The sequence below is a fragment of the Lepidochelys kempii genome, chromosome 4 (assembly GCF_965140265.1).
Source record: "Lepidochelys kempii isolate rLepKem1 chromosome 4, rLepKem1.hap2, whole genome shotgun sequence".
NCBI classification, from domain to species: domain Eukaryota; kingdom Metazoa; phylum Chordata; order Testudines; family Cheloniidae; genus Lepidochelys; species Lepidochelys kempii.
Window position 1 is genome coordinate 29,871,464 of NC_133259.1, and position 21,076 is coordinate 29,892,539.

Here is a 21,076-nt window from a genome sequence, read left to right on the forward strand (position 1 = left end):
AGATATTGGCTCGTGTCATTCGGTTGCACAATCCAAGGAGCAGCTTACGTGCCAGAGGCCATGTGTAAACAGCTCAGGAATAGGGGTTCTCACAGCAGAACAGGGTAAGGCTGGCTCCCAGAGTCAAAGATTGGAGTGATCTAGCAGACTACCAGTCCAGGTAACACCAGAGGGGAACATCACAGTGAGCGTGAAATATTTATAGCTGTGGATGAGTATGGTACTTCAGTGCAATTTACTGAGCACAAGAAAGCAGTCCTGAGTTCAAAGGACTGGAGATAATCAAAGTACTAAAACAACTACTGAAATCAATTAATAACTTTCATTGGTTATAGCAAAAACATTTTAAATGAGATTTTCCTAATAGAAAGGTCATTTCAACAGGTAACATTTTGCCGGGTTATCACAAAATAGCTTCAAAATTTAACAAAATTTCTTCTGTATAACATCTCAGTTTTAAAAGGTCTCAGAATTAAAGATGAATGGGCTAATGATTTATGTTTAGTGAAAATAAAGATGTTTTCTTACTCCAGTGATAACATAAAAGTAAGTTATCTTCAGCTTTTGTAAATTGTTTCTAATAGCAAAAGACACTTTTTAACAACAGATTTTGACTCATTATGAAACTCAGAAGTCAACAGCCTGCTTACTAAAGAAATTAACACACAGCTCAATGAAAATAATGGGTCTCATCATCAACTTCAACAGAAATTGAGGTCACTCATTGCTGAACAAGACCTGGCCCAAAATGTGTAGACCTTTGTTAGAGAAATGTTAAGTTCCAGAGGAGCAATTCATTCAGGCCCTAAATTTGAGAAGAAAATGACAAATATGAGACTATTTAGTAGATCAGTATAACAACTAGATGATAAATTATATAAGCCTAATTATTTGTTCCATTGCCTACCAGTGAGGAAGAAATAAACTTGTTTGATCGTGCCTGACTTTTAATTCTGTGATTTATTTTATTTTGTTAATAGGAACATTACTGAATGTTCTTTGAGACTACAGTTAAAATAACCAGAGCAGCAGCAAAAGGAAATGCAGCTGTGAAAAATGATTTTCCAACATCTTCTAAAAGTTTCTGCAAATCCTGTTTTAAAACAGCCCAAATGAATTGCTGTCTCCCAATACTACTCATGTTAGACAAAAAGCTGACTCTTACCATTCTCTTCATCTGCCTGGTACAGCGGGCACAATACCATACAAGGCGAGGATCATTGACTTCTTTGTCTGTCACCTGAGGTTTATGACAATCCTGGTGGTAGAGATTATGGCACTCCTGACACTCTACTAACTGATTTCCAGAAGTAACTGTCATTTGCCTGCAGAACAAACAGTTGAGAACAGGTTACTGAATAAAGCACTTTAAGGTTATCTAGTCATTGTAATCGCTGCAAGGCTTAATATAAAAAATTAGAAATATTCTTACGCTACGGATACACTTTCTATTCTTGGCAAAATGAAAAAGATCCCTTTTCTACTGTATGAGTTCTTCCTAATAACTGTCTTGCAAACTTTTTGTTGCTTTAAAGTAGATTCTAAAGAAAATCTAAGAATTTTAGATTATTATTATAAACACATCTACAAGTCACCTGTAAAGGAAAAAGTCATTTGGTTTGTTCCCTTATGATGTATAAAGCTCTGAAAAATGTTCTATTACTATTACTAGTACTATTACTGTAGTATCTGAGTGCCTAGGGAATAATATTGCTGTAAGAGGTTGAATTGTATTGCTCAACAACAAATAGTGTCTCAATGACAACCATTCTTATACTCCTGGGGGAATTCTGTGCCACTGTGCCCGTGAAGAATACATGTGCTATTCAGAATTCCCCTCTCCCCGCAGAAAATACATTCTGCCAGAAAGGAGTTGCAGTTACTCCTTTCAACCACAAAGGGCTGCTGTGGCACCAGAACAGAGAGCCGCCACTCCTGGACAGGAACAGCCCCAGCAGCAGATATGGAAGAGAAAGAGGCTGCTTTCCTCACAGCACCCTGCCCGTGGGGCCTGGTCAGGAGGCACAGAATATGGGGGGATGGACAGCATGGGGCACGTGGGACTGCTGGGGGTGTGTGTGTCAGACTGGGAATCAGAAGGGCTAGTGTGGAGGACAGACTGGGGCGGGGGCTGGATGGGAGTGGGGTGCAGGGACACATGAGGAGAGGGAAGTGGCTGAGTGGAGGTGCAAGGACACAGGGGATGGGGGGGTGCAGGGACACATAGGGATAGGGGCAAATGTGCCTGATTGAATGAGAGAGCATGGCGGAGGCTCCCTAACAATCCTCCCCCGCCCCCAAAATGTGTTCCATACTTCTCCCACCCACACTCAATAACCCTCCAAGTTTACACCCAGGCTCCTTCCCAGCAATTACTTCCCTCTCGCTCAGCTCCTCTGTTATCCTTGACTTCTCTGCTTCTGAGGGAGGTTGGAAATAGGTTTCTGTACTGTAGTTTCAATGAATTATTACTCAGAGTTATGTATTAGTATGCCTAGTAAGGAATCTATTTGTCACAAAACATTTCCTGCATCTTTTTTGTTGTCTGTATTGTTACAGACATAGTTGCTGACAGGTATTCTGAAATAAATTACCAAAATAACTGAAACTGGCGTGATTATATTGTGCTATTTTGACAAATGAAATATGCAGAATTTTAAAATAGCGTGTGTGGAATTTTAATTTTTTTTGCATGGAATTCCCCCACGACTAATTCTTTTAGTTAAAGGATTCAAAAAAACAGGATGCAAGTAGCACGCTTCTTTGTGGAACTTTTAGTAACCATCCTTCGCTCCCCATCACAGACAGACATTAGAAACATAACATAATACCAACATCATAGAGAGATGGAACAGAAAGGATTAGCTATGCAGTTCTGCCTTGAAACAAGCATGTAAGCTGGTGATGAGGACTTAGTTTTGCGTGGGCCTCTGCTGAAAAGAATCACATTGTGTATGTGACAAATTAGTGACGTACACATGACTGGAAGTATATCTGTGAAATAGCCAAATTGCATTTTCCTAATGACTTCCTCTTTCAGATGACAAATCAGGCTATTTAATTGCTAAGCTGCTTTTGCTCATCTCCCTGAGGAGCAGGTACCTAGGTAACCATGGAAACTCTATTTGAGGATGGGTGGGGAAACATAGTACTTTATTTCTTTATATAACAAGGAAATGAAATCAGAAGATGTTGTCAATATAGCTGTAAGAACAATTTTTGAAAAATATCTTTTTTTTTTTAACTAGGCTATTTAAAAACAAAGGAGGAGATGTTTCAGAAATTCTGGAGCACATTATTTAAATTCAGGATATTTCAGAAGCCATTTGATTCTTGAAAAATAGATTGGGTCAGAACAAAGCATCTCAGTTTCAACTGCATGTGACAAGGGAACAGACTAATCTCCATATTTTAAAACTATAAAGGATAATTTTGGATGGATTACAAAAAAATAAACTTTTTATGCCAAGAAAAGTCAAAGCCAGACGTACTTTAAGCTAGTCTTTAAATCAAGAGACAGCCTGAATGGTTTTGTATCTTTTAAAAATGAAGACAAAATTAATTTATTCATTACAGTTTAGAAGGCTGGTCTTGCAAAGAGAATGCAGATTTTTCCTAAACGCTCTCTCTTTGACAGGACTTCAATGTCACCTGCAAGTCACACACAACATTTTCCTTTATAATATTTTTACTTTTGATTCTTTAAGGTTCCCATAATTAGTGACTTGTGTTTTTTCCTTAAAGATCTGTATGCAGAAGGGACGGCCAGGAATTAGAGGGAGGGGATTTTTTACCTCCCACCCTCCCATTAAAAAAAAAAAAGAAAAGAAAAGAAAAGAAAATGGGGGTCACTCTGGAATTTCTACTTGCACTCCTATAATTAGCAAAGCTGCACTCAGATCCCACTCTATACTAGTGCAAAAAGTGAATATGCAGTCTCACTGTTAGTGCAGGTTTCAGGGAGTTAGAACACTTCCATTCTAATGCTGGCTCTGCAGTGACTTGCTCTGTGTCATTGAGCAAGTCACTTCATCTCTGTGCACTTCAGATTCCCTATGTGTAAAATGGAAATAATACAGATAGCAGTACAGATAAACTGGCAAGTGACTGTCTTTTTGTTCTGTGTTTGTACACTGCCTCACACAACAGGGTCTTTGCCAGGACTGGGGTGCCTCAGTGCTATTGCAATGCATGTAAGTCATAATAATAATATTTGGGCTCTCCTTTTTTTCATAATTCAGTTTAGATAAGTGTTTCACATTTGGATATGAAGCTTTCATTAGCAGTTAGCCAAATATTATGAAATTTCACTTTCAAAACACTATACATATTTGCTTTATTTTACAGAAGAATTCGATAACTCATTGTTAAAATGTTGTGTTTAACATTGACACTTTTTTTTAGGTTTTTAGAAGTGTCTAAACCATATCTGTTTACAGTATTCAGTATTTCTGCTCAGATTAAACAAAAAAGCACCAATGTTGAAACATTAGTTAATACTGGAAATCCCAGCCCTAGCAACTGAAGCCTCACTCAGTAAGCCTTAAATAAAATAAACAAACTTTCTAATTCAAGACTATAGCAGGGCACAACCAATGAGTGTCTTTGAGTAGTACTGAGGAAGCAAGGACAGGTAAATAAAACATCTGACAGAGTAAGAACACGTCTTACATAGTTGTAATAAAACTAATAAACAGCATCGTATCTGCTGTCTTAAAATATGGTTGGGATGTTGTGCACAGGACTGTATTCTAAGTTGCCCCACGTAAAAAAAAAGTTCAACTCTGACTATTAAATACAATTTTTATAAAGGTAAGCAAAAGTTGAAGATAGAAAGATTGGTCCAAACTGTATTGGTTTTGTTAAAAGAACTGGGATAAAGTTGTGACAGATATGGCAGCTTCTTGCAATTTTCTTGAAAAATCTTATTGAATTCAGTTTAAGTATCTTTGGAGTCTGTTGTACTAAACGGAAAGTTTAAGTGTTAAGTGGATTTCTTGGGAAATACCTAGCGGGAAGTTAATGTAAATTCCCCACCTCTAGTTATGCAAAAAATCTGATTTTTGAAGCTATGCCCTGAGCAGAGGGCTTCTGTCTGCCAATTATCTGTGCCCAGAGACTGGTGAATAAAGGCTGAGGCTATGGCTACACTACAGAGCTTGCAGCTGTGTCACTATAGCGCTGCTAGTGCAGTAGCCCTAAGCCGACAGGAGAGACCTCCCCGCTGACATAGCACTGTCCACACTGGTGCTTATGTCAGTGTAACTTACATTGCTCACACCCTTATTCACACCTCTGAGTGACATAATTTATACCGACATAAGGTGTAGTGTGTACGTAGCCTGAGCTATATAAAGAAACAGCTGAAGTGGCCAGTCTTTGTTCTAGTTCTGAATCTAAGACAGTTATAGACTTGTAACTATGGTGAAACCCAGTTGTGGGTTTTGAAGGACTGACGCCACTCACTGCCTGAGGTTGGATTCGGGGATGACCTCTAGTTAGCTCTTTAGCATGCATGTGGTTTCTTTTATTGTTTTTAACATGTTTTCTCTGTAATGCTTTCACTTTAAGAATAATATGCTTGCTTAGAAAGAGCTGTGTGGTAACTTGTAACTGCTGGCAATTACACTGGGCATAGCCTTCGCAGAGAGAACTAAGTGCAGCTGGTGGTCTTTTAGGTAGTCTGGCTTGCTGGGGATATCACAGTGTAAATAAGGGAACTCAAGTCTCTGCCTAAGAGAGATGATGGCTGAGGAGCCAGGAGCCTAGAGTGGGTGCTTTGGTGGACCATGAGTGGGGGGAATATAGGTATAGTTACCTGAAATGGTGACAAAAGAGTATTCAAGGCTCCTGGAAAAGTCATGAGTTGGAATACCAATAAATTGAGAAAGAAATGTGAAGAAATGTTTATAGCTGAATTCACCAAAACGTATTTTGACTGCTTATTTTAAGGAATGAGATTGTCATGCCTTTTTGGACAATGTTTATTTGAGGGTCACTTAAAGGGACAGGTGGAGTGGAAGAAAAAAATCTTTACCTTCATGGATACTGCCCTCCCCACTATCTTGTGGGAATCCACCGTAACACTGTTGGACCTTCATCATCCTGATCCTGAAATATGTTCTGATCAGGATGAGCCAGAAAGGGGGAACCAGATGACTTCAACACCTCCAATGGCTACAACTAAATCCTGGATAATCACCTGAACCTTGGGTTTCTGCTTTCACTGCCTCTCTAGTGTGTCATTTCCCCCACCCCCCATCTCATTTCTCCTCTTCTTTCTCTCTCATCTGTTTAATAAGGATCTGCCTTACATGGCCAAGGGAGTTCAATCTTTTGCAACAGAGCTATAAACCTGTAACAAAAAAGCCTAGCTAAAAGCAATGCCTTAACAAGCCTGACAATGGTAAAAGTTTTCCAAGTCATGGAGTGGCTAAAAAAAACATATGCTGGGCTTGTGCTTCTCCAGCAGCAAGGCTGCAAGCGAAAATCAGATCCACAGACTGTTGGCTGTTCTTTTATCTCTTCTTTTGTGCATGTCTTTTGTCTTAAAAGAAATGGGATCTGACTTCATGGACAACAGCAGCAGCAACAGCTCAAGACCATTTAAACACATCTTTTCTCTTTTCCCTTCAAAAGGACAGTTAATACCATCTAAAAAGTCTGTCAAGTTGGGGTAAAAGACTCTATTCAGCTAAAAGGGAATAAGGTAAATTGTTAAAATGAAAGCTTTACTTAATACTTTGCATTTCAAATGCGTTAACGGTTTTTCCTTCTTTTTCTGTGTCTTTAATAAAAGATTAAAAAGACTTTCTCCCATTTATAACAATCATCAGAAAAGTCTGCAATAACTTGACATGAAAATTAAAACCATAATTAACTGTATGAAGTTGTAACTGCAACAACTTATCCATTGTTGGACCCGAGATACTCCTTAATTAACATAGCAAGAGCCTGAAAAGTGACTGAGTAAGTAAGTAAATAAATAAGATAAATTTTCTTATTCAACAACTTTGATTCCTGTGTGAGTGTGTATTCACAAAATACATGCTTGCTACTTTTCCCTTTTACCAGCACTGCAAAGCTTGTACGTCACAAACAGAACTGTCAATTAAGTTCCAATTTCAAAGTCATTATTAATAGTGTATGAGTCAGAATTAAGATGTATGAGTCAGACAAACCTATCTTGACGCATGCATTCCAAGATAAATTTTCAGGGCTGGCCATTCAAAAAACAGACCAAAAAACAAACCATTTTTACTTGTAAACCAATTGAAAATCATTTGGGAAACATGGAAAAACAAACATAGAATGTTATCAATGTCACTTTTAAAAAACACTTCAGAATAGACCCTAACTTGAAGTGCACTGCTCACAGGTAGTGATTAATTCTAAAGTTTGGCTACCAGTAATTAAAATGAATACTTGTGCTGTATTTCTATCCTGGCTACTTAAGATGTTCAATGATTCTCCCCCTCCCCGTAAGATGTACAGTAGTCTTATAATTAGCAAAACATTGTTATGGTAAATAATTTCTCCAAAGACTTGATATTTGACTTACTGTGACTTAGATATTTTTCTTCTTAAAGACCTCGCATTTTAGAAAAGCATCTTTATTCAGGAAGCCACTTAAGCATATGATTAATTTGAAGTATGTGCTTAAGTGCTTTCTACAATCAGGTCTAAGATTATTTATAAAATAAAAAACACCCTGGTCTAATTTGATATGGAGACACTGAGAGACGATAAACATAATTTGTCATTTTCACAGAAGAACACATTAGAAGGAGTTGTGTGTCTGACAAAGCATAAGTCACTTACCGACAAACAACGCAAGCTAAGCCCATTTCCATGGCAAAATCATCGGCACTGGTTTCATCAAAACTAGATAGATCAGGCATGGTTAAATCCTTGCTAGTCTGGACTGTGATCGGGGAAGAACGAGCCTCTTGTTTCTCTAGTCTGGGTTTCTTTGGAACATCAACTCCTTCACCAATTTCTACTTTCATCTATTAAACACCACACATGGAGATGGTGAAAATGTGAAAAGTTAGTGGTTAGTTTTTATCTAAGCAACTAACTGGCATAATTAATTACAAATACAAGTAGGTAAATTATGTACTGTGGATCTGCACAATACATCTGGCACTTTTTCCTAGAGATAGAAATACATTCCCACCAAAACATTTGTGAACTAAAAGCGTAGAAAAGTCATCAGTTGTACAACTCACAATGATTTGTAAAAGATTCAGTGGTCTTGAGAGAGAGAGAGAGAGAGAGTGGGGGAGATAACAGTTTAGCATATTTTCATTGATTCTTCTCCTCCCAATAAAAAGTAGTATATAAAGACATTTGGGAAAAGTTATGATAAATCCTCTGTTGTACTGTCTGGCCTGTGCTAACTTATGATCCTATGGAGCGAAAGGTGACATGCTGCAGATGCAACTAAAATGGGTCAGATTAACGAAGTTCTGCATGAACAATTTGGTTTTGGCTGAATAATAATTTTAAATTCAAGCACAAATGGAGCTCTTTTAGTCCATAATTATTTCATGATTAGAACCAAAATTGGCCTTACTTTATCAGCAGTCCTCTTTTCTGTTTCTTTTTTCACCTTTTCTGTTGTGACGGGCTTGCCATTATTGTTGCCTGAAGGCAGACTGGACGAAGCTTTAGGCTCCTGCTTACTGGAAATCGGCTTGGTAATAGACACTTTGGGTTGCTCTACTTCCTAAATAAATGAAAAAAATGCTGATAACAAACATAACACATAAGACACTTGCTACTTTGCAACTGCTTAGGTCACAAATCTAGGTAAACATTACATTTTCTATATACTCATTTAAAAAATGGCACAACATTGCATAACCAGTCGTGTAACAAGTGTTTCAATTTTTTTTTATCTTCACAGAGGTAAATATTACTGGGATCTAGAACAACATTAACAAATCAAATCACATAAGTGTGAACAACATTAATGAATCAAATCACATAAGTGTACCTTGGCCCTCTGCAGTGAATTCTAACCCACCTCCATCTCCTCTGACTAGTCACCTTTTCAGAGAGAGGTTTGTTTATTTTTCTGGATCCCTAAGTGCATCTTCCCTTTGAAACACTAATATCAAAGGTAAAACTTTCATACTTCCAAAATTCACAGCCACAACGAGCAGATATTTTCAGATAGTTCTGATGACAAAATTCAATCTACGTAACCATATATAAATTGACTTCTGGTGTCAGTGAACATCAATATTTCATTCCTTCTGGGAGGAAAATATTGACCTTTGCTTAATCTTGGTCAATATTTACCTCTTGGGTCAATAAATCTTGATATGCATCTCAACACAAGTCAATAGCTGCTTATTTGTGTCAGTGATAGATAATAATCAGGTCAATTTTGAACATAAGTGATTAAATTAGTCCCCAAAGCCATAGCAATATATGTGAAAATCAGAGACTGAGCAAGGTGCCATGACTGAAATCTCAGTTCCTTTGGGAACAAGAAACAACAACTGGGCACTTAACGCAGGTTATCCACTTGGCAGTGGAAAGCAGTATCAGTAGGTTACTGGCGGGGTCCCTTTAATATAATATTCTCCATCTTAAATATTCTAGTTAGTGTGTTTTTAGTGTTTGGTACTTGTTAGCTTAATGTCCTACTGGAAGAAGTTCACATACTGCAGTGATGAGCACGATATAAGAACCTATACAGAACAGAACATGACACACAATTTTTTCCATTTGTCATGTATGCTAGTTGTTTTGGTTCTGCAAATCATTTTGGCTTTAAAACCTGCCCTTCAACTTTTTTTTTCTCTTCTTGCCGCATACAAATTAATCAACAGAATGTTCAGAAAACTGATGTGGTTTTACCATTATCTGGCTACATTGCTTAAGATTTATGCTCAGCAACAATAATTAACCTGCATTTTTATGTGCTTTTAGTTCTAATTTTGATTCAGGATGGATGAGCAACATGATACAGAAGTAACAGACATACCACCACCAAAGCCAGGATAAAAGTATTCAGAAAGCACCAGGTTACAAAGAGCCCCTCCCACCTTAACAAGGAACAGCTCTCTTCCAGGACCAGACACTGTGCCATTGAAGTCAATACGAAGTTTTCCTCTAACTTCAATGGCACCAGGAACAAATGCATAAAGGTCAGTGATCAAGTAATAACATAGCTACTCTGCAAGTCTGTTTTTCCCCCCTTTCTGGCTCTCATAGTTCTTCAGCTATAAAACTTGAAACAGGAATAGCTGGAGCTTTAATACTGCATATAAAAATGACCTACGTGTTCTATTCATGTGAATACCTTTTGTGAAGGACGATAGCTTGAATCAATTCCTCTGGCCAAAGACTCATCAAGCAGAGCTTTTAGCTTTTCAGCAGAATCTTTACTCTTTGAATGCAGGAAGCCCAGGGCTTTCAAAAAGATGGGATCAAGTTCCAGGTTCACTGTAGCAGCCATAGTAGCTTCTTTGAAAGGAAATGAAAAAGAAGACATTGAACTTTATTCATATGGAGTACAACTCAAATAACACAAGAGCTAATAATCTCAAAGAAAACTCTTTTGGGGAGAAGAAATGGGCACATTATTTATCACATGAGTTCTAGGCATAGATATGAATTTAAAAAACAAAACAGATAAACACAGTCACAAAAGCCAACTACCACCTCCATTAGGAGACAATGAATTTGCTGCCTTCTAGAAAGACAGAGTAGCAGCATCTTATCCCACAGCTGAAGTAATGTCAGATTCTGAATTTGGCAAACAAAGTCAGAAAACAAAATGTACTGTATTTATGAGAATGCAACATGTATTTCAGAATATTGTTATTCAGAACATGAGCACAATTTAAGTGTAATAAATTAAAAATGAGTGACAGCTTCAAGAAGGGAAACCAATAGGTTGTAGATTTCCTCCTTATATAATAAAATACTGTACTAAACTTTCATTGCATGCACACTGCCTTTCATCTGGTTGCTCACTAACACCAATGTACATTTGGAAAAACAATTTTCTTTGCAGACACAATTTCACTTTTTGAACTTTTCAGAACAATAGCTTCTCATTATAGTACTTAGAACAGTTACTTCACAATTTTTGGTTTACAAAATGACAAAATCTAGATGTCAATTGCTTAATTTTAACTTACAAAGCAAGGAAATTAAGTATCCAGGCAATTATTTGTCCAAGTTCCTTTGTGATTACTGATCGCATTTTATGACAAGTAAAAATTATCTAGGGTTTGAGATGCCACAATATATAATGAGGTGAAATGAGGGAAAGGGACAGAATTCATTTTAAAACATCTTTTCTTGATAGCAGCAATTTTTTTCCACATCTGAGTTTTCTCCACTTAGTTAAGCTACATAACTAATTCTTTCTACCTAGATAAGCAAGGAGCTGTCAGTCTCAGCAACATAAATTCCAGGAAAGGGCAATTACATAAGAGATCCTCCTTACAAAAGAAGAAATTCTCCCAAATCAGCAATATATCTTTATTATTTCAGTTTAAGGAAAGCTACAGCAAATAATGGCTTCTGGTCTTTTCCAAAAAGCATGAGATGTAAGTATTCTTAATCTCTTTTATCATCATGCCACATTTATTGGGATTTCTTATTTCCAATCCTATAATTTAGAAAACTCTTTTAAAGGAGCTTTCATGCCACTCTCCTAAAAAGCACAGCTTGGACATGTACTCTGGTTCTAGCTTGCAGAGTCTTGCCTGACTGAATTTTTTTTTTATGTTAAGCACAGTGAAAATAGTGAACTTTAACCTCTCTGGACAATCCACCAGCAGTGGCAAGCTGCTCCATCATTGCTTGCCTGGAAGTCTCCAGGAGTCTTTATTTCATGCTGGGCTTTCACAAGACACTAGAGAATCACTCTACCAAGATCATCAAGGAGTTCAGCATATAATAGACTTCATAAGGATTTTATCAATGGACCCAGCAGAGAGCTAAGAATTCTATTCAGAACCTTTTCTCTGTTCCTTAATCTTTGCTTCTTGTCAAATCATATCTCAGTGGCCACAGAACTTCTACTATTATCTCCTAAACACCAGTAACTCTGGTTTTGTACTGATCAAGCAAAGACTACAGTGTAAGCCCATCTCAGGGCAACTCAGTTTCGCTCTGATGTCTATAAAAATGGAATTCAATGCACGTGGAAAGTGGTTATCCTCCTCTCTCATACATCCACCTATGGTAACTGCTCAGGCCACTCTTGTGATCTGTGTGGGCTGTATTACCTGCTCTTTTTCTTTGTTCAGTATTTACAGTCTGTGTTTCAGTAGCATACACTGTATCTCTAGGTCTCTCTTAAATCCACAAAGATATAAAGTATGCGGGATAACAGAACCCTTATCACAGATATTGGAATAATGCACTGCTTGAGGAACTTGAAGTTCCTTTCTTGTGAGTTTTCCTGTTTACAAGTCTCCATATAACATACTGACATAGTCAGAACAGATACTAGAAACCAGCCAAACTCAGGATGCCATCAGGCTAAATGCGATTTCTTGAACTAAAAGAACTCTGAGAAAATGACTATAAGCAATGTTGAGTCCAACAGCACAAGGACAATTTTGTTTTCTAACAGGTAACAGTTTGTAGATCTAATTCTAACTTCAGGTTTTAAGAACTCTACTGTCAAGGAACTGTTAAAAAAAGAGCACTCTTTATATTCAATCCTTTGATCCTTTGATCAATGCTTTTTTTGCCTCTGTTTTCACTAACAAGGTCAGCTCCCAGACTGCTGCGCTGGGCATCACAAAATGCGGAAGAGATGGCCAGCCCTCTGTGGAGATAGAGGCGGTTAGGGACTATTTAGAAAAGCTGGACGTGCACAAGTCCATGGGGCCGGACGAGTTGCATCCGAGAGTGCTGAAGGAATTGGCGGCTGTGATTGCAGAGCCACTGGCCATTATCTTTGAAAACTCGTGGCGAACCGGGGAAGTCCCGGATGACTGGAAAAAGGCTAATGTAGTGCCAATCTTTAAAAAAGGGAAGAAGGAAGATCCTGGGAACTACAGGCCAGTCAGCCTCACCTCAGTCCCTGGAAAAATCATGGAGCAGGTCCTCAAAGAATCAATCCTGAAGCACTTGCATGAGAGGAAAGTGATCAGGAACAGCCAGCATGGATTCACCAAGGGAAGGTCATGCCTGACTAATCTAATCGCCTTTTATGATGAGATTACTGGTTCTGTGGATGAAGGGAAAGCAGTGGATGTATTGTTTCTTGACTTTAGCAAAGCTTTTGACACGGTCTCCCATAGTATTCTTGTCAGCAAGTTAAGGAAGTATGGGCTGGATGAATGCACCATAAGGTGGGTAGAAAGCTGGCTAAATTGTCGGGCTCAACGGGTAGTGATCAATGGCTCCATGTCTAGTTGGCAGCCGGTATCAAGTGGAGTGCCCCAGGGGTCGGTCCTGGGGCCGGTTTTATTCAATATCTTCATAAATGATCTGGAGGATGGTGTGGATTGCACTCTCAGCAAATTTGCGGATGATACTAAACTGGGAGGAGTGGTAGATACGCTGGAGGGGAGGGATAGGATACAGAAGGACCTAGACCAATTGGAAGATTGGGCCAAAAGGAATCTGATGAGGTTCAATAAGGATAAGTGCAGGGTCCTGCACTTAGGACGGAAGAACCCAATGCACAGCTACAGACTAGGGACCGAATGGCTAGGCAGCAGTTCTGCAGAAAAGGACCTAGGGGTGACAGTGGACGAGAAGCTGGATATGAGTCAGCAGTGTGCCCTTGTTGCCAAGAAGGCCAATGGCATTTTGGGATGTATAAGTAGGGGCATAGCGAGCAGATCGAGGGACGTGATCGTTCCCCTCTATTCGACATTGGTGAGGCCTCATCTGGAGTACTGTGTCCAGTTTTGGGCCCCACACTTCAAGAAGGATGTGGATAAATTGGAGAGAGTCCAGCGAAGGGCAACAAAAATGATTAGGGGACTGGAACACATGAGTTATGAGGAGAGGCTGAGGGAGCTGGGATTGTTTAGCCTGCAGAAGAGAAGAATGAGGGGGGATTTGATAGCTGCTTTCAACTACCTGAAAGGGGGTTCCAAAGAGGATGGCTCTAGACTGTTCTCAATGGTAGCAGATGACAGAACGAGGAGTAATGGTCTCAAGTTGCAGTGGGGGAGGTTTAGATTGGATATTAGGAAAAACTTTTTCACTAAGAGGGTGGTGAAACACTGGAATGCGTTACCTAGGGAGGTGGTAGAATCTCCTTCCTTAGAGGTTTTTAAGGTCAGGCTTGACAAAGCCCTGGCTGGGATGATTTAACTGGGAATTGGTCCTGCTTTGAGCAGGGGGTTGGACTAGATGACCTTCTGGGGTCCCTTCCAACCCTGAGATTCTATGATTCTATGATTCTATGATCTGCATACCATGGCTTTCTAACTCTCTTCTGATCTCAAGGTTAATATCATCATAATGCTGCATGCCAGTATTGTCACAGTTAAGAATTTGTCTGTCTCTACTATAATCTCCCATTTTCAGGGGTTTTATAAGGCTATTTAAAATGTGCAGCAGGCTGAAACTTGGAAATGAATTTTAAATTTAAAAAGATCTATTTTGTTGCTTTTTAAGATAAAGAAAGTGGGAAAATTTATTTACCAGAGTGAGATGCTCATATGCTAACTTAAAAATGGATGTGATACGCAAAAATAAGGTTGATGATCTGCTCTCCTTCCATGCACAGCTCTCTGATTGGAACACAATAACATAGGGAGTTTTATACTGGCCAGTTGTCTGTCTGGTCCAGCATCTTGCCATTTACAGTGGCCAATACTACAAACATTACAGTAATGAAAGGAAGGATGATCCAGTGGTTAGGTCACTAGACTGGGGCTTGGCAGACTGGGGTTCAATTTCCCGCTCTGTCACAGAGTGCCTTGCGCCTATCACTTAGTCACTCTGTGCCTCAGTTCCCTATCTGTACAATGGGGATAACAATATTTCCATACTGCACAGTTCTGAGGAGAAATAAAGACAGTGAAGCACTAAAATACTATAGTAATGTGGGTGATATAAGTAGTATCTTAGATAATATGCAAGAAACCAATAATGGACAATTATAAAATAACCTCCCACTATGGGAGGTTTCTTAACTGCTGTCAGTGGTTGGCTGAGTAAGGCCTGAGAGCTTATACAAAAAACCCTCCACTCCATATAGTGAAAACAAGGATATTCTCATTCATATGTATGTCTAATACTCCTCTGAAGCCTATACCTCCTGGCTTCAATGGTATCTTGTGGCAATGAGTTCCACACTAATTATGTACTATATGCAAAAAGTATTTGCTTTTATCATTTTAAATTTATTGTTTTTCAGTTTAAAGGTCCTCTTGTTCTTATATTATTGAAAAGGCTAAACAGAAGCACCAACTTTACTGTTCATATTCTACTCATTATTTGTATATCCCTTTTATGTCTCTTCTTATTCATCTCCTCTCTCATGTCTCTTCACATGGAAGTCTCGCCACTCCTCTAATTATTTGCATCACCTGTTGCTGAACTCCTATTTATGTCATATCTTTTTTGAGATAGGGTGCCAGACCTGAACACAATATTCTGAGAAATGGCACACCACTGATTTATATGACAGTATTATAACAGTGCAGTATAATCAATCCCATTCTTTATAAAACCTAACACTGCTTACTATTTTGACTACCACTAATTATCAAGAAGCCCTTTTTCATTTACGATAACAACCTAGGTTGTCCTCAGAAATAGCAACTGAGGGTACGTCTACAGTATGAAATTATTTTGAAATTATTCTATTCGGATTTTCGGAAGCGATTTTATACATTCGGTCTTGTGTGTCCCCACTCAAATGTGTGAATTCGACAGAGTGCGCCCACAGTACTGAGGCTAGCATTGAATGTCGGAGCGCTGCACTGTGGGTAGCTATCCCACAGTCCTAACCGCCCATTGGCATTCTGGGTTAAGCTCCCAGTGCATGATGGGGGAAAAACATTCTCGCAAGTGTTTCTGGCTGTGTGTCGTCAGTCGCTCCTCCCGCCATGAAAGCTACGGCAGACAATCGTTTCACGCCTTTTTGGCGTGCAGATGCCATACTGCTTTCAGCAGACAGTGCAGTACGGTGCACCGCTTCTCTCCTGGTACTATGAATCCACCACGCATTTCCTCTCGTCTTTCCACGTAATCTCTATAAGTATCTACTCTTTCTCTGCCTCATCGACCGCTTCCACTGCCAACTCTGCTCGGCCATCGTGAACCGAGCAGCACAGCTTCTGCCGCCAACTCTGCTCTCCTGCCATTGCTGCGCTACCAAGACTCTCCATGTTGTCTGTCCTGGGCTCCCGCCTCCGTGAAAGCTACAGAAGACAACTGTTTCCCACCTTTTTTTCAGCTATCGTGAACCGAACAGCACCTCTTCCGCTGCCACTCTGCTCTCCTACGTTTTGAGCCCTTTTTCCATGATTACCTATGCAGGCGCCATAGTGTGGCAACCATGGAGCCCGCTCAGATCTCCACTGCAGTTCTGACCATTGTAAATACCTCGCGCATTATCCAGCAGTATGTGCAGTACCTGCAAAACCAGGCGAGGAAGCAACGACAGCGCGATTACAATAGTGGTGAGGACATGGACACAGACATTCCTAGAAGCACGGCATGTGGCAATTGGGAGATCATGGTGGCTTTGAGCCAAGTTCATGCCGTGGAACGCCGATTCTGGGCCCGGGAAACAAGCACAGACTGGTGGGACCGCACAGTGTTGCGGGTACGGGATGATTCCCAGTGGCTGTGAAACTTTCATATGCGTAGGGCCACTTTCATGGAACTTTGTGACTTGCTGTCCCCTGCCCTGAAGTGCAAAGACCCAAAAATGAGAGCAGCCCTCACAGTCGAGAAGCGAATGGCCATAGCCCTGTGGAAGCTTACAATGCCTGATAGCTACCAGTCAGTCGGGAATCAGTTTGGAGTGGGCAAATCTACTGTGGGGGCTGCTGTGGTGCAATTAGCCAACGCAATCATTGACCAGCTGCTATCAAGGGTAGTGACTTTGGGAAATGTGCAGACCATTGTGGATGGCTTTAATGCGCTGGGCTTCCCTAACTGCGGTGGGGTGATAGATGTAACGCATATCCCTATCTTGGCCCCGGAACACTGAGGCAGCCAGTACATAAACCGCAAGGGGTACTTTTCCATGGTGCTGCAAGCACTGGTGGATCACAAGGGGCATTTCACCGACATCAACGTGGGATGGTCGGGAAAGGTGCATGACGCAAGTTCAGGAACTCTGATCTGTTTGAACAACTGCAGGAAAGGACTTACTTCCCAGACCAGAAAATTACTGTTGGGGATGTTGAAATGCCTATAGTTATCCTTGGGGACCCAGCCTACCCCTTAATGCCATGGCTCATGAAGCCATACACAGGCACCCTGGACAGTAGTAAGGAGCAGTTCAACTATAGGCTGAGCAAGTGCAGAATGGTGGTAGAATGTGCTTTTGGACGTTTGAAAGCACGCTGGTGCAGTTTACTGACTCGGTTAGATCTCAGCACAAACCAATATTCCAACTGAAATTGCTGCTTGTTGTGTGCTCCACAATATCTGTGAGAGTAAGGGGGAGATGTTTATGGCGGGGTGGAAGGTTGAGGCAAGTCACCTGGCGGCCAATTTCACACAGCCAGACAACAGGGCAATTAGAAGAGCGCAGCAGGGCGCGCTGCACATCAGAGAGGCTTTGAAAGCCAGTTTCATGACTGGCCAGGGTACGGTGTGAGAGTTGTGTTTGTTTCTCTTGAAGTTACCCACCCCCTATATATATGAAAGGAAATAAAGTCACAATTGTTTAAAAACTGTTCTTTATTATTAGTTGCACAACACACTGAGAGAAATAAGAAGGTACACCGGAGGGGAAGGAGTAACTGGGGGATGGGGGGTGGAGGAGGAGGGAAGGACAAGTCCAGAAACCAAATCAAAACTTCGGATATGCCAGCTTTCTGCTGCTTGTGCAATCCTCTGGGGTTGAGTGTGGGGGTCCCCGTAGCGTCCCCCCGCCATGTTCTTGGACGTCTGGGTGAAGAGGCTATGGAACTTGGGGAGGAGGGAGAACGGTTATACAGGGGCTGCAGTGGCAATTTGTGGTCTTGCTGCCTTTCCCGTATTAGATCCACCATACAGCAGAGCATGTCAGTTTGCTCCCCCATGAGCTTGACCATAGCATCCTGCCTGTTCTCATCGCGCATGTCCCTCCTCTCTTTGTGTTCATGTAATGCTTTACGGGACTTGGCAATTGTTTGCCTCCATGCATTCAGCTGGGCCCTATCAGTGCGGGAGGACTGCATGAGCTCGGCGAACATGTCGTCCTGACTTCGTTTTTTCCACCTTTTAATCTGGATCAGCCTCTGGGATGGAGTAGATAGGAGCCACGTTGAAATATTTGCACCTGCGGGAGGAGAAAAAGGGAGGGTAGTATTTTAAAAGATACATTTTAGAGAACAAAGGGGACACTTTCTCAGTGAAACAGGCAATTCATAATACACAGCACATGTTTTTTCTGTACAAGGTTGCATTTTGCCTCTTATACTGAAGTGCCTGCCATTTTGGTGTGACTAAGCCATCACACATGGCCGGCCAACAGAATTCAGCTTGCAGACAGCCATGGTAAGCCCTAGGGGCATGCGGGGTTCTGCTTCTTCTGCATTCATTTCAATGCTTTCAAACTGCTGGGCCCCCTTTCCCATTGCAAGCAATGCCTGGTGGATTTGCCATATAATAGGAGCACCTGCGGGCTCTGTGGGATGATCACTTCACACAACACCCACCCACCCACACCCACTGTGTGGCTCCGATGAGGCTCTGAGCAGGAATGAGCCCTTTAAATGCGAACAGCCCAGCGCAGCTGGGTTTCCCCACACCGCGTGGCTCTGATCAGGCTCTCACTCACCAGAAGTGCCTTCTCCAGGGTCATGGTCCAGGAGCCCGCACTGGGAGTGGGGGGAGGCTATTGGGTCCAGCATTAAGAATAGTTCCTGTCTAGGGGGAAAACGGATTCTCCACTTGCCGCCTGTGCACTGTCCTCCTCCTCCTCTTCATCCTCCAATAACTCATCCTCCTCACTCCGTGCAACTCCCCCCTTGCAGGTGTCCATGGACAGTGGTGGGGTACTGGTGGCGTCACCCCCTATAATTGCATGCAGCTCATGGTAGAAGCGGCATGTATGGGGCTGTGACCCAGAGCGCCCGTTCGCCTCCCTGGCTTTTTGGAACATTTGCCTGAGATCCTTGATTTTTGTACGACACTGCTCTGTGTCCCTGGAGTAGCCTCTTTCTGTCATGGCCCTGGAGACTTTAGCATACGTATTTGTGTTTCTTTTTTTGGAACGTACTTCTGCCATAACAGATTTGTCTCCCCAACATGCAGTGACCGTTCGGACCATGCTGGAGCTCGTCTATGAATCCGAGTCTGCGAGGTCTCCTGTGATGGTGGACTCTGCCCGGTTGCATATGATGGTGGACTGTGCTGATGGTCGCCTGTGCTGATGGTGACCAAAGAGGAAATGAAATTCAAAAGTTCCTGGGGCTTTTACTGCCTACCTGGCTAGTGCATCGGAGTTGAGAGTGTTGTCCAGAGCGGTCACAAGGGAGCATTCTGGGACAGCTCCCGGAGGCCAATAACATTGAATTGCGTCCACATTACCTGTAACCCGGAACTGCGATCTCGATTTTAGCGCTACTCCACTTGCCGAGGTGGAGTACAGAAATTGGATTAAAGAGCAATTTAAATCGAAAAAAACAGTTTGGTCGTGTGGACGGAATCAGTTCTATTTCGAATTAACTCGGCTAATTCCGAAATAAACGCATACTGTAGACCAGGCCTTAGAATCCAGAAATGTCAATTAATAGTTCAAAATTTTCCTTCCAATATGTTTCACGTTGTAGTTGTCAATACTACATTTCACTTGTCAACATGCTGTCAGTTCACCTGTGTTTTTTTGGTTCCACTTCATCACAGTCTTCTCTGGTTTTGACTAATTAAATAATTTTATGTCTGCAATTTTTGCTCTCACTGACACCCCACCCTTTTTGCAGATCACCAATATATTAAATACCTACCCTAGCACACTGCATGCACCCATTGCCCAATATAACATATCGCCTGGCTAAAAATTGACCTTTTATTCTTACTCTTTGTTTACAGTTTTAGCTCTATGACAGAGCACGGCCTTTCACAGAAAGGCTTTTAGCCTCTCATTAGGGACCTTAAAAGCTTTTTGGAAGTCCAAATAAATTATATTAACCAGTTCTCCTTTATCCATTATTTAGTAAATTAGAGCAACATATTTTTTAAGACTGTTGATTAATCGCAGTTAACTCATGCGATTAACTCAAAAAAATTAACTGCAATTAAAAAAATTAATCATGATTAATCACACTGTTAAAGAATAGAATACCAATTGAAATTTATTAAATATTTTTGGATGTTTTTCTACATTTTCAAATATATTGATTTCTATTACAACACAGAATACAAAGGGTACAATGCTCACTTTATATTATTTTTAATTACAAATGTTTGCACTGTTAAACAAAAGAAATTTGATTCAATTTACCTCATACAAGTACGGTAGTGTAATCTCTTTACCGTGAAACTGTAACTTACAAATGTAGATTTTTTTTGTTTGTTACATAACTGCACTCAAAAACAAAACAATGCAAAACTTTAGATCATACAAGTCCACTCAGTCCTACTTCTTGTTCAGCCAATTGCTAAGACAAACAAGTTTGTTTACATTTACGGGAGATACTGCTGACTGCTTCTTATTTACAGTGTCACCTGAAAGTGAGAACAGGCGTTCTCATGGTACTTTTGTAGCCGGCGTTGCAAGGTATTTACATGTCAGATATGCTAAACATTCATACGCCCCTTCATGCTTCGGCCACCATTCCAGAGGACATCCTTCCATGCTGATGGTGCTCGTTAAAAAAATAATGCGTTAATTAAATTTGTGACTGCACTCCTTGGGGAAGAATTGTATGTCTCCTGTTCTGTTTTACCCGCATTCTGCCAT

The 21,076-nt window shown here is 40.7% G+C and overlaps 1 protein-coding gene across 1 annotated transcript in view; it reads right to left on the minus strand.

The window, feature by feature from the left end:
• Positions 1–21,076, minus strand: part of INTS12 (integrator complex subunit 12) — a 32,586-nt gene that overhangs the window by 6,949 nt on the left and 4,561 nt on the right. The window contains exons 2-5 of the mRNA XM_073340836.1: positions 10,319–10,482; positions 8,579–8,731; positions 7,822–8,009; positions 1,166–1,325 (exon numbers count right to left, since the gene is read on the minus strand). Of these exons, the coding sequence (XP_073196937.1) occupies positions 1,166–1,325; positions 7,822–8,009; positions 8,579–8,731; positions 10,319–10,474 (657 nt within the window). The 5' untranslated portion in view covers positions 10,475–10,482. The remainder of the gene's footprint in view (positions 1–1,165; positions 1,326–7,821; positions 8,010–8,578; positions 8,732–10,318; positions 10,483–21,076) is intronic.